The sequence below is a fragment of the Manihot esculenta genome, chromosome 18, assembly GCF_001659605.2.
Source record: "Manihot esculenta cultivar AM560-2 chromosome 18, M.esculenta_v8, whole genome shotgun sequence".
Taxonomy (NCBI): Eukaryota; Viridiplantae; Streptophyta; class Magnoliopsida; order Malpighiales; family Euphorbiaceae; genus Manihot; species Manihot esculenta.
The window spans coordinates 2,948,657-2,962,943 of NC_035178.2; the positions used below are offsets into that span (position 1 = coordinate 2,948,657).

At 28.3% G+C, this 14,287-nt stretch overlaps 2 protein-coding genes across 2 annotated transcripts; both read right to left on the reverse strand.

The window, feature by feature from the left end:
- Positions 1–3,341: 3,341 nt before the first annotated feature.
- Positions 3,342–4,470, reverse strand: LOC110606842 (transcription factor MYB73-like). Its single transcript, XM_021745829.2, has one exon. It carries the CDS (start codon positions 4,216–4,218, stop codon positions 3,475–3,477), a length of 744 nt encoding a protein of 247 aa, XP_021601521.2. The 5' UTR covers positions 4,219–4,470; the 3' UTR covers positions 3,342–3,474.
- Positions 4,471–11,888: 7,418 nt separating this feature from the next.
- Positions 11,889–13,254, reverse strand: LOC110606319 (protein MIZU-KUSSEI 1). Its single transcript, XM_021745074.2, has one exon. The coding sequence runs from the start codon at positions 12,673–12,675 to the stop codon at positions 11,983–11,985; it is 693 nt and encodes a 230-aa protein (XP_021600766.1). The 5' UTR covers positions 12,676–13,254; the 3' UTR covers positions 11,889–11,982.
- Between the last annotated feature and the right edge of the window lie 1,033 nt (positions 13,255–14,287).

Below are 14,287 nucleotides of genomic sequence, written 5' to 3' on the forward strand. Positions count from 1 at the left end.
GTAAGTTTTCCTCTATTGTCTCTTTATAACTCAATATTTTTATTTTTTTTTCTTTTTAAAATTTAACTTCTTATTTCCTTTCCCATGCAAGACGATTTCGATTGATTATCGATAAAAAATTTAAATATTATTATTCCTATAGAGAGTTTCAGAGATATTCCAATCAATTTTCATAATATATAGATTTCTTTGACATATTTATGTCAGAAATTCTCGAACAGTTATTGTATTAAAAGATTTGATTCCTAATTACAAGCCAGACGTTTTATTTTTCATAGAAATAAAAATTATTAGCTCTCGTATGAAATATTTTTATAATTTTTTACATTTTGATGATTGTTTCTCAGTTAATAGACAAAAATTGAGAGGAGGTATTTTATTAACGTGGAAGAGTTAGGGGTTTGTTTATGTAGTTGACTTTTATTCAAATTTTATTGATTCGATTGTTTCAAAAAGTAATGTTGGATGGAGATTTACTAGTTATTATGGGTTTCCGGAATCGCAACAACGACCTCAATTTTAGAACTTTATTCGAGTTTTATTTTGTAGAAACTCTGTTTCGTTATTTTGTTTGATAGACTTTAATTATTTATACTCGAAAGATAAAAAAGAAGGAGAAATATCTTTGTCAAATTATCTTATATAGGGGTTTAGACATATACTTAACGAGTATTTTTATCAAATTATTTTATGCAGAGATTTGATTTTGAACGATTGTAAATTTTTATTAAACTCTGATATTTTTATTAGATAAATTCGTTGTAATACTACTCTAATTATTTATACTTTGATTAGAGAATCTATCAGATATGATCGTCTCTTTTTAGTATGATATCCCTCTTTATATAATAAAATTTTATTAATATAATAGATTAGTTTTGCTTTTAAAAAAAAATAAAAAAAATCCAAAATTAAGTGAAAAGTTATTATCTTAATAAAAATAAAAGAAATTTTTAAAATGGAAAATTTCTCTCTAGATGTTTTTACAACGTTTAAATTGATCTTTTAAAACTGAAAGTAATTAAATAGTTGGTGAGCATGGATGATGATGATGATGTCTTTTAAATGAATCCGGAAGAGTAGACGTACACATTTTAACCATTGAATAATTTCCCATGAAACTCAAAATGGGCCTCAGTTATAGTATATTGGTCTCCTTTGGCCCAAAAAATGAAAAAGAAAAAAGGATGCTGGGCTGAGGATGGGCCTGGACCATGCCCTTGATTGATTGTAGATATTACAATTTCATAAGACCTCTCTTCATAAGCTTAGCTACCATTTTAATTCTCATGAAAATGTAATTATGCATGTTTAATTTAATTAAATCCGGTTCCTAAGAGATAAAATCCAAGCCAGAGTATTACTGATAAATATAAACATTTACAATATGCATGTATCTCTTTGTTGAAATATAATAATAAAATCCAAAAAAGCAGAACACGATTTTCGGTACATTTCATTTTCACCCATCACTTTTTGGTTTCCCTAATTCTTTCTAAAACCATCCCTTTTTTTATTTCACGGCCTTCAACCTGTTACCTATTATATTTTCTTTTATTTCAATTTGTCCAATAGTAATATGTATCAAAATTTGCTATAACTTTTAATGATATATATTTGTTATGTATAAAATAATCTTGCTTTAATCCATTCTTTTAATTTTTTGTTTTTCTGAATACTGATTTTTAACACGTGTGTATATGCGTATGAGCAGCATTTCTTTCACTTTATAAACGTTTAAATTCTTTTTCTTTTTTTCCAATTGAAAAAGAAGTTACTTAGCTCTCTTGTCTTGGTGGTCAACTGTTCACACTCGCACTTTTCTCTTTATGTATATAATGTTTTGAAAAAATAATAATATTGGATGTTTAAAATGATTATATATTATCAATTGGTTATTATTAATCTTAAATATTAAATATTATGCGAGATTATTTTATTTAAATTATAACTCTTTTAGAGTAGTGTTAATTATCATATACCATAATTAATAACCGATTAAAAAAATATATTATTTTTAATATTAAATTTTGATGAATAATATGAGAAGCAAAATAATTATCAAGGTTTATGTGTAACTGATACTTAATTTGAGTATTAAATATTAATAGCATATAATTATTTGAATTCTGAAGTATAACAATATTTTATTAGCTTGAAAAGGAATTTTAGAGGCTGAACTTGGTTAACTTAACTTTTGAATTGGGCTCCAATGAAATTAGTAGTTCGACCTGCTGATCAGTTCCCATTAGGGCTGAGCAGAATCCGGTTCAAACCGAAAAAACCGACCGAATCAAACCGATTTGAAATTTTGATTCGGTTTTTTATACATTTCGGTTCGGTTCGGTTCTAAATTTCAGAAATTCTGGTTATTTCGATTCGGTTCGGTTTTGATAAAAAAAACCGAAAAAATCGAACCGAACCGATTAGGGATAATAATATATTTTTTCAATAATATAGAGAAATTAAATTATATTAAAATTAAAATATTTTAATTAAATTTTAAAATACTAAAAATAAAGAGTAAAAAATTAAAAAAATATTAAAAATCGAAACCGATCAAACCGAACCGAACCGAACCGAATCAGACCGGTTCGGTTCGATTCGGTTTCTGACCAAAATCGGTTCGGTTCGGTTTTCATAAAAACTAAAATTTCGATTTTCGGTTTATTCGGTTCGGTTCGGTTTTGAATCGAACCGACCGAATGCTCACCCCTAGTTCCCATTCCAATCACTTTAAGGGAAAATTACAACCTTCCAAACCATGACTGGAATTACTACCATGTGCTCTTTACCTCTTCCAAATCCTAATCCTCAACCCACCTTCTCTTTTTTTTTTTTTTTTTTTTTTAATATATATCTGTATATTTGTATTTATTTTATTTCATTGCTATAAAATAAAGTTCAAGAACCCATTAAAACGCTTTCTTAATAGTAAGTAGAACTAATATTTTTTTTTTTTAAGATAGAACTAATTTTTAAATTTTTCTTAATAGTTATATTTTAATTCAATTAAACATTATTACTTGCTATTTTAAACAATGCTAAACACACCTTAGAAAGCTATCTCTTTTTATATATTATTTTTCTCTCTAAAAACTCTTTCAAAATAAGTGTTAATTTTAAGAAAGTTTGCCTTCTGTTAGTAACGGATTTTCCTTCCGGTCTCCACTGTCCTTTTCTTCTCCTTCTTTATCTCTCTCCTTTATTTATTTTTTTTTCTGTTCATCTTTTAGAAATTTGCCAAATCCACCGAGGGGCTCTTGCTCTCTTTTATCAATTTAACTTTAAATTACGCAACCATATTATTAAATAAATTAATTAGTTATCCAAACCTTTAATTTGAGACATTCATAATCTTTTTATATTTTGGACTCCTTGTGAAAAGGATCGGAAAATACATAAAAAAAATTCCTATTAACAAACAGGAAATTAACTAAACCCAACAAAAACAACACCAGCAGTTTGTTTCAGCTAATGAAAACCCCATGTAGTCTCATTTACAGTAGAACTCATATAATCTCGCACTTCCCTCGCAATCACATTCCTCATCACATCCCAAAACCCAGATGGAAAATTATCCACTCCCCTCTCCGTTTCCATTTCACTGCTACCGCTACAAATACCACCACTACCACCAATCCCCGGCTGCCCCAGAGTCAACGCAGTCAACGCTTCCTCTTCTTCTTCTCCTACCGCCATGCACCTTCCAGATCCTGATGTTGCTGCTGCTGCTACACCACCACCTTCATTAATGCTGTTATGATCAATAGTACTCTCCATCGTCATTTGATGCTGCTGTTCTCTTGTCCTTCTCTTCAATGTCGAGTTCCAATGGTTCTTCACCGCATTATCAGTTCGACCTGGTAGCAATCGAGCAATGGTTGCCCACCGATTACCGTACCTAGCTTGGGCGGCCAAAATGGTCTCATCTTCAGCTGGAGAAAATGGACGATGTTCCACGTTTGGGCTTAGCTGATTGCACCATCTAAGCCTACATGATTTACCTGATCTCCCATTAATATATCTACTTATTAAGGACCAATTTCTGGGTCCGTGTCGCTCAACAAGGCGGGTGAGAATCCGGTCCTCCTCTGCACTCCATGGACCTTTTATACGCTCCGTTTTGTTCCCCTTTCTTGGTGTAGAATTGTCATTAAAAGAAGACTCAGATGAAGAAGATTCTGAAGAAGTAGAACACATGTTCAATGCTTCCATTACAGAAAAAAAAAAAAAGCTTTCGAAAGGAAAAGCGAGATAGAGAAAGATTTTGGGTAGTGGGGTTTGAACTTTGATCGAGAGGTACAATAGAAGAGGAAGATGGGCGAATGTGTTTATATATGAATGGAAAGAGAGAAGAAACGGAGAGGTGCATGAACTTGGTTCGGCGCCCAATTTGGTGTTTTTTAACTTGGTAAGAGCAGAAGGGCTTCTTCCTGGAAACTGGCTTTTGTAAAGTTGGTGGCTATGCACACCTTGGGTTCTGTTACCATTTGTTCTTTTTTTGATTTTCTTTTCTGTTATCAAATTTAATTTGTGGCTATCTTTTCTTTTTTTCCTTCGTCTGCCCTTCCCAAATTAATCTATTAAATTGTTAGTATTAGAATCAATGTTTCCTTAAGCTTTTCAAGTATAAGTGTGATTAATGAGGGGTGATATTTGATTCGTTGATTAATTAATTATTAAGATGCATATACGATATATATGTACGAAAAATTAAAATATCTACAAAAAATTAAATTATCCAAATCTAAACATTCTGTTAATAATATTTAAATTCATTTTCAACATTAAAAATTAATTTAAATTATATAAATTCATAAAAAATTAATTATTATTATTCGAATAAAATTTAAAATTTTATATATTTTAATTAATAATTTATATAAAAAATATTTTTTATTTAAAAAATTTAATATTTTTAAAAGTATTTAAATTTTAATTTTTAAATAAAAATATATAAAAAATTATAAATATTATTATAAAATATATTTTTTATATTAAATTAATTATTTATATAAACACAAGATAATCTATATAAAACTCAAATCTAATTCCAACTCCTTAATCATTTTTCTTTTCAAATCTAAATCGCCTCGAACCTAATTATAATTATTTAAATTTATTCAATTAAAAATCGATCGGATTAGATATTTAAAAATTTTCGATTCTAGAAATTTCCTATGCTATGCATATTATTATTGAGAAAAGTTCTATGTTTAAAATATATAGCTGTAGCCTTAGATTAGGGCATGGTACAACTTTATAAATGTTTTGTTAATAATTAGCCTTAGATTAGGGCATGGTACAATTTTATAAATGTTTTGTTAATAATTTTATCTAAAATGTCATTCCTTTCTTTAATTACTACTATATAATTTATATAAATATTGAAAATGATCAGATCAGATTTAGGTGTGGGGGCAAAAAAGGGAATAAAGAGAGACCAAGGGATCTTGAGACAGGAAAAATTAAATAAAAAAATAAATAAATCATTCTCGTACTCGCACAAGGCTAATAGAGTGCGTTTAAAACATGACAGGAAACGCAGAGCTGTTTAACACAAAAACAAACGTTTCAAAAACAGGAAAGTGGGGCCAATGTCTTTTTGACTAGTTGGCCAGATTTACAGCTGTGAGTCCAAATCCATAGCCTCAGTCACTACAATCAACGGCCTCAATCAACCGTCTCAAAAGTACCCCGTTAAAATAACTGGTTTTGAAGATGACTTCAACCTCTTCCACGTATGAAGGGCCCACTCCCAGCCTGTACGAATCTCACGTGATTCGAGTTGAATCCCTTTGACTTTCTGGTCTAATCCTTTAGAACTCTGAACACACTCTTCGTCTAAGAGCGTGCCTCTCACTAAACGCGCATTGTTCCTCCTAATTGGGTTTACTTTTAATTAAATTCAAAACAAACAACCAACCTTTTTTTAAAAATTAAAAAAATACACTTCAATTTCGTATCAATCGTTTTTCCCTTGTCACTTTGAAAAATATATATATATATATTTCCTTTATTATATATATATTAAATTTAAATTATATGTATATCAATTTATATTTATAAAATTTCATTTAATGATAAATATATCATAATAAATTTAAAAGCTCCCAAATTCTTTAATTTTTACAAAATATCATAATTTTTTAAATAATATTAATAAAATAATTTTCATATATTCATAAAATAATTATATCTATATATTGTTTTATTAAAAAAACCTATATATTTATGATTATTGGCTTTTTGATCATGGTTCACAGCAAATTATTCAATTGGAAAAATGATAATGCCAAACCATGAAGATATTTAGTCTTTTAGATTTTTAAAATATTAAAAAACATTATATTAGTGAGAACATCTGAGGTCTTAATCCGAGCACACATCAGGAAGTGTAGTTTACGCGCTTTACTAGGGCAGGGATTTCACAAAGCCATTATCTGAAACGAATCGTTATCATAATTACATTGTAGCCGCCCACGTGGCAAAAAAATAATGGATACTGGAATCATACGGTGGAGATATGATGTAAGTTTTGGGAGAAGCAGTTGGGCAGTTGATGCTACAGCTGGCATCAAAACCCTAACTCACCGACTAAGTTTTGAAGTTCTCCAACAGCACTTGAATTGAATAATTGTGTATTGGCAGTTGCAGAGTGGGACCTGAAACCGGACAGTTGATTGTGAAGATTAAGATGAATTTAGCCGCTTGATTTGTAGTTATTAGTAGGGTCCTTTCTGTTCCCTTCCAACCTATTTGCCGGTGGTTTCGTCCTGCCACTGCCCTGTGGCCCACTGCCGCGTGGGAATGGCTCGTTTGTCGTTTTGTTACCTAGTCAACCACTTGCTTCTCTTCTCTCCGTCTTTTTTTTTTTAAAGAATTTTCAAAAATTAAAGATCAATTCCAATCAGTTTATAAAAATGACTTTTAAATTTTATTAATAAAATATTAATATATTATTTATTTATATAGATATATTAATATATATCCAATATATAAAATTGAAATAAATTAATATTATTTAAAAAAGTAAATATAAAATAAAATCAATTATACTTCATTATGCTTGAAGTTAATTCAATCGAATTAAATATCTAAAAGTATTTGATTTATTTTCATTTATATTTATTATATTATAAAGCCAAAAATTAACAAAAATAATAATATTGATATGCACAAAATAATCATTACTTTTTTATTACTTAATTTGAAGTAGTTTTAAGCTTCTGTTTCCTTTATTGAAAATATTTTTAAGAAAAATAATTTTTAAATTTTTTGTCATTTAAAATATAAAAAAAGAATATTTTAATAAACAAAATTAAATCAAAATGATTTCCTCTTTTAATAAAAAATTAATAATTTTATTAATGCATTCATATAAAAACTTATTTATATATTTTATTTTTAGATTAAAATTAAACAATAAAATATAAATTCCATTGTTGGAAAATATTTTGTAGAAAATATAAATTATTTTTAAAAAATAAATAGAGACTAAATTAAATTTAATTACGACATTCAATGTGCATTTTGCTCATTATTATTATTATTATTATTATTATTATTTTCATTGGCATAACAATAAAAATATATTTTTTTCTGTTCTAAAAAATAAATTATTTTTATTCATTTCAAATTATAAGTAAATTTTTTAATATTGTAATTTATTTATAAATCTTATATATATATATATATATATATATATTAGAAAAAATAAAATTTATTTTTAATAATAAATTAATACTAACGGGATATAGATTGAAAAATATAATATTTATTTTATTTCATAATTTTTTTATATTTTTTAAATTGTTTTAAATTATTATTTATTTTTATATTATAATAGCATGTAAAGAATTATTATAATTTTATTTTATTTTATTTTTAAAAAATGTTTCAAAATATTTTTTAATATTTAATAAAATTTAATATTTTTAAAATAAATATAATTAAAAATTAATAAAAATTATATTTTTTATTATATATAAAAAATTAAAATGGACAACTGAAAAGAATGTATAAAATTGATACCATCGGATCGCCATGTCAACTTGTGCACAGCTAAAGTGCCTTGATATATTTATTAGGTTCTGTCGTAGCTTTTACCACTCAAACAAGCTACGTAATGTACTAACTGCTGAGCCAACTGGCATTGAAAATGACGCTCTATGATTTTGTTATTTGGCTTTCAAGATTTTTTTTTTCTCACAATTATTATTTTTAAATCATAATAATATAATATTTTAAATTAGTATATCAATTATAATAAAAATAAAATTATAATAATTTAATTACAATATAAAAATAAATAATAATTTTAAAATAATTAAAAAAAAAACATTATAAGGAGGATGAAATAATATTTATTAATTTTATTATAATATTTTAAAATTTTATCAAAATCACACTTTTATTTTGTTAAAAAGTTTAGTTATTTTCTTTATTTTCACAATGGATAATATGCAGGATTTATTTTAATTTCTATATTTGTATGGTTATGGGCGTGGCGTGTGTCTGGAAGTGATTGGATGTTGTTGGGTACAACTGGAACATTCTCGATTGGGCTTACTTGGGCCATTTCGTCTACTACTAAGATAATATAAGCAACCCATTACAGTTATAAGGTTAAGCCCAAAACCAAAACGGGCTTCAGTTTAAACTTTTAACACAAGCGAGGCTTCCCCCGCAAGGTGACATAATTATTATGGCCTTTTGCTTTGGACATCTCTGCAAACCATACATTGTCTCCAAAAATTCTTTCCAAACCATTTTTCAGAGAAAGAATTTTCTCTCTTCCTTCTGTTTCTTCCCTAAAGCCTAAGGGCTGTCTTTTTGCTGGTGCTGTGGATGGGACAAGAGTGGCTCCTCCTCCTCCCATGTCCGGAAGTGAGTTTGCTCCCTTCTCTTTTGGGTGAAGGTTGTATATAGTTTTTTTTTTTATTATTATTTAATAAATTATGCTTTTTTGGAATTTCTTGTAATCCTGCCTTGATAATTTAATATTTAGTTATTTCTTTGCTTCCTCCGAATCTTTACTTCATGTTCGAAGACTGACGATGGTGATCGATGATAACTCATAAAATTCCTTCACTTTTTATTGGTGTGTTTAGTTTAGACAGGTGCTTCTAGTTCTAATTAGAGACTCTTTGCGATTGTGAAAGTTATTCCTTCCCTTTTTATAGGGTCAGATTGTTCACCACCTCGTAATGCATGCTCAATGGTTTCAGCTAAATCCGGTTTTGCATGTACTTTTCTGCTGCTTCTTTACTTTTAAAAATCTATGATTTGTTGTGTAATGGTCTTTTATGATTTAATTCTCTAGAGATTTTTTTTTATCGGTTTTAGAAACCCATGTATTATGAACATCTGTTAAGTCATGAGTTTCATGAGTTTTGTACTGTATGGGTGCATTATGAATCTATCTTTATTTTTTATTTGAAAAAAAATAGTGTAAGAGTATATTTAATATTATTATTAAAATTACCGCTTAAAAAAACACTCTTTTAAATATGTTAATTAAAAATTATTAAAGATAATTGAAATATAAATTTGATAATTTTTAATTATAAAAATTATTTAAATAATAAAATAATTTATTTCTATATTACTTTTTTATATAAATGTTATATAATACGTACTCCTTATTTTATTCCATAATCATTATAATTCTATAGTGGTTAAATCGGTTAATTTTTATCCAGTCAACTAATTATTACTCTTAAAAAGTTTTTAAGAGCAAAAACATCAATATGTTTCATACGATATACTTCTAAATAAATAATAAATAATATAAAGAGAATTATATATATTTAATATAATCTTTAATTTATTTTTATTTTATACCAATTTATATTTATATTATTCTTTAAAAACTCTAATGTTGAAAAATTAATCAATACGACAACTGAATTATAAAGAAGAAATTTTATAAGGAATAAGAAGAGAAAATTGCTATAAAATAAAAAAATACTTTCTTTTGAAATAATCCTAATATGTAATATTACATTTTCGTTGGTTATTTTTTAGTAGATTTTTTTTTAATATTTTCTTTATAAATTTCATTCTTTATAAATTTCACTGGCATAAATTAATTTATTATATATAAATAATAAATTAAAATTTGATTGAATTATTTTTATATTTATTTTTTTCGTATATAATATTATAATTTTAATATATTATTATGGAATGAAATTATAAAATATATATTATAATTGAAAGACGAGAATAAGAAATTTTTTAAATTATTCTTAGTTGAATATGATCATAATATATTTATCTTTATTTTGATTGGTTAACAATTAAAAAAATAAAAATTAAATTTTGAATTGATTAGATTAATGTTTTTTTTAAATTTAAATTTTATTATTAAGTAATATTTATTTTTTAAATTAATCTAAGTTAAACTAATTATTATATATGTAATTAATTAAATTTTATTGAAACATCATTTTAAACAAATTATTAATTTACGATTTAATGTGTTAAATTAAATTTTAAGAAGCTCATAATAATTTATTTATTATTTTTATTATTTTTCATGCATTTCTTCATTCTAAGAATTTTTAACATAATATTTTATTTTATAAATATTAATTATTTTCATTATGATTTCATTTTATTTGTACTTTCAAAAAGTAATTTTTAGATGTTATAATTAATATAGAACTTTATTGTTAATTTACAATTTTAACTAAAAAAATTATAAAACTATTAAATTTTCTAGTTATTACATATTTTAAAAATAAATTCAACCAATTAAAAAAATTAATATTTGCCAATTTTAAAGTAAATATTATATTTTATTATGAATTATATTTTCATATAATTTATATTTATTTTATTATTATAAATTTTATAACTAATTTATTTTTAATAAAGAATAAAAACTGAAATTTATATATTTAAAGTTAAAATATATAGTTTTTTAAAATAAAATTATTTTAAAATAAAATTTTAATAAATTTTAGTTTTTTAACTTCCATGTAATAGCATTCATGTAGGTTTAGTCGGTAATTTTTTAATATTTTATCAATAAGTTATGATATTATTGGTTTGATATATTACCCAATATTTAGAGTGGGTAATAATTTCCCATAAAATAAGTGGATAAAGAGTGCGGGAGTAAGAATAAAGCTGGTCGACGATGATTGTGACGGTGACTATGAAGCAGCAGCGGCAGCTCCTCTAATAAAACGGTGGTCCATATTTCATAGTCTTGCTCTCTGGGGATGGTGACCCTCTTGCTGAGTTGTGACAACCTTCATTTCTGTAGATAAGGATGGAGACCCGAGACAGCATTCGACACTTCATTTATTTTTGGGCAAAAGCCCATTGCCCCACACCAAACTTTGATATTGAATGAGCTGCTGCCAACTCTTTTGATCTGTCCATTCAATAAAAACCACACACAATCTTCTCACATTCTGCTTTCTGCTTTTACCTCAGATTGGCTTCTCTGCTCTGGTTAGCTAAAGATACCCTTTCACAATCTTACATGTCGGCCGTGTAAAACTATGTTCGCTACGTTAATTTTTTTCGTTTTTAGTCTCATCAAATGTGGGTCAGGCATGTCATTGATATGAAATTTAACCATAATGAACAAGAATTTGGAAAAAAAAAAAAAAATCTACTTATCAATTTGGCAAATCCCCATGATCCTACCTTGTTTTGTTTGTTTAGACAGAAAGGCTTTTGGGGTATAAGGAGTTGATGAGAAACGCATTCTCCCAGTCATTAGATTCAAGAATCAAGAACAAAAGAGTTTTTTATTTTTTCCTCAGTTTTTCTGTTTTCCCACAGAAAACTGCAAACTATGATAATTTTCAGGTAATTGGCATGGAAATTGTATTAATTTAAGGTATTGCACAAAGTGATCTTCATGGGTTGGGTATGGGAAATTTATAAACCATACAAACTTGTTTCCTGTTATGAATTACACAAGAAATTGAAGTTAAGACATAGCACCTATAATTTCTAATGAGACCTGACAAAGAAAATACTCAATTCTGCCCCTGGTGCACCATCTGGATTAATCATATGCAAAGCTTCAGAATCCTTGGAACCTACCACTCTCTCAAACCTTGCCCTTATGTACGTCAATTCACCGTATGCTGTACTTTCCTTCTCATTCGGGCTTGGAAGAACGCCTGCGCCCATCGAAACACCTCTCAAAAGCTGCATAACATGAAGCTCATCATCGGACATTTGCTTCCTTCTAATAGAGTAACCCATTTTTCTTCCGTTACAATATACAGCCCACACGAACTCCTCCAGCACTTTCTTCTTATGAGTCTTGGTCTCGCTCTCTAGCGCGATTCTTACTATATCAGATGCCATTTCTTTGTGAAACGCACTCGTATGCATGGGTAGCTCTATAACAAACATTGGCACAGAATGAGGATCCTCTTGTATGGTTAGAGTTACTCTTCCTTTCCGGTAACCGAAGATGGTACCTGTAGTAGCATTGTCTTTAAGTAAAGGTTTTCGAGGCCTACCTAGAAGCGCAACCATCTTGCAACCTGAGGTTAACATGGGGAAAAGTTTGAATATTTTAAGAAGACCACCGGAACTAGATTTCGAGCGCTTCTCGCCGGTAGTTTTCCGGAGCAAAGATAGTATGGCTGGATTCTCCATTTGGAAGTAGGGGCTAGAGTGCAGAGGCGGCATTGTAGGAATCTGGGGTAAGGTTTCTGAAATTTAAGAAATAAAACACAACAAAGATATTGGAGAAATGTGTTGGAGTTGAGCTACTGACAAAGTATAAGATAAATATAGAGAGAAGATGGCCAGATTTGGAATCTCTTTGAAGTGAGAAGAAGGAGAGATCGACCCCTCCAAGTTGGTTGAGAGAAAAGGAAAAATGAGTAGTAATGGTAAGATGTGACCGAGTTTAGTGATGAAAAAAGAGATGGGACTTCGAATATGATAAAATAACAGAGGTCGGACCACATAATGCAGGGATAAAAACTCAAAAAAAAAAAAGATGAAAAAAAGGACTGCTAATGTTGGCATGGGCATGTGCCTCTCTGATCATTACATGGGTCATCAACATCACTTGCTTTTGGCTTTGCCAAACTCTTACCTTAATTATTGAAGTGCAGCTCATCTTTCCCTCTATACAGTTTCTCCATTGGAAATTTTTGCTTGCGGGTGACTCTCTCTTCCGTCAACAGGATTGCTTAGAGCCAATGAAGCATCCACACTACTGGGGTTCATTTACCTTCAGTCATCTCTACTGGGTACGCTTTAATTTCACCTTTGAATTAGTTTCATTTACAGTGACGGTGATAGTTGGAAAATCGCAGTCATCGCATTAAAATTTCTGATCTAATTAATCAATGTACAAACACAAGTTGATCCCTTACCTTTAAGTGCTCACCACATGCTTACAAAAATGTCCAAACAAAAACAAGTCAGTGTCCAATTAAGATGGGGTCCTTTTACATAGGCTAAATAGAAACAGGAAGGATATTGTATGTATCACCATTGTGCACCATGAAAATTTAAGTTACTGGTTCTTTGCTTTGAACACAAGGACATAAATGAATGATAAGAAATTGTTATGGTAGTGTCTAGAAACGGTATGGAGCATCCTCAACATTCTAATTTCATGAATTGCCCCCCCCCCCCCCCTCCCCCTTATTGAACACAAGAATCATCAAGCACATGTAGTGATTGGACAAGAGGTTATATTTTCATTTTCTATTTCTATTTTTTGTTTTGCTTATTACAAGAGGACTCATATTTCCTCGTTGATGCAACATAAAGCTGCAAGAACAGACACCCATGATCCTATGACTTGAAACAGTGTCAAGGCTTTATCTTAATTAACACTGTTCAGTATTGACATCTTCTTCTTGTCTGTTTTGTTTCTATAACTGGTTTTAGAGTCAATGAATTGGAAAAAGTTATTTAAAGCAAATAGGAGAGCTTGAAATTGGCTGAATTGATGTAAAATAAAATGATTCCACAATCTAAGCTATGCCTTTGTCGTTTGGCTTGTAATTATTGTGGGTGTGATGGGATACATATTGCCACTGATTGTTCCTCTGTCACTTATCTTTCAGTTCAGTCCATGTGATATTTAATTGCTTTTTGGTTACTTGCTATTAATAGATTTAATTTAAGAAAGAGAAATTGAAGCTTCATGTAATCTTTTTTTTTTCTTTTCATATCATTATTTTTTTTTATATGACCCACTAGACTAAATGAACGAGTTTAGCATTCTAGCTTCTTTTAGTGTTAAGTGGTGGGCTTCTTAATGCACTACTGGTTACAG

What these genes read in the sequence shown, in the direction of transcription:
- LOC110606319 (XM_021745074.2), bottom strand. Translation starts at nt 12,675, where the DNA reads ATGCCGCCTCTGCACTCTAGCCCCTACTTCCAAATGGAGAATCCAGCC.
- LOC110606842 (XM_021745829.2), bottom strand. Translation starts at nt 4,218, where the DNA reads ATGGAAGCATTGAACATGTGTTCTACTTCTTCAGAATCTTCTTCATCT.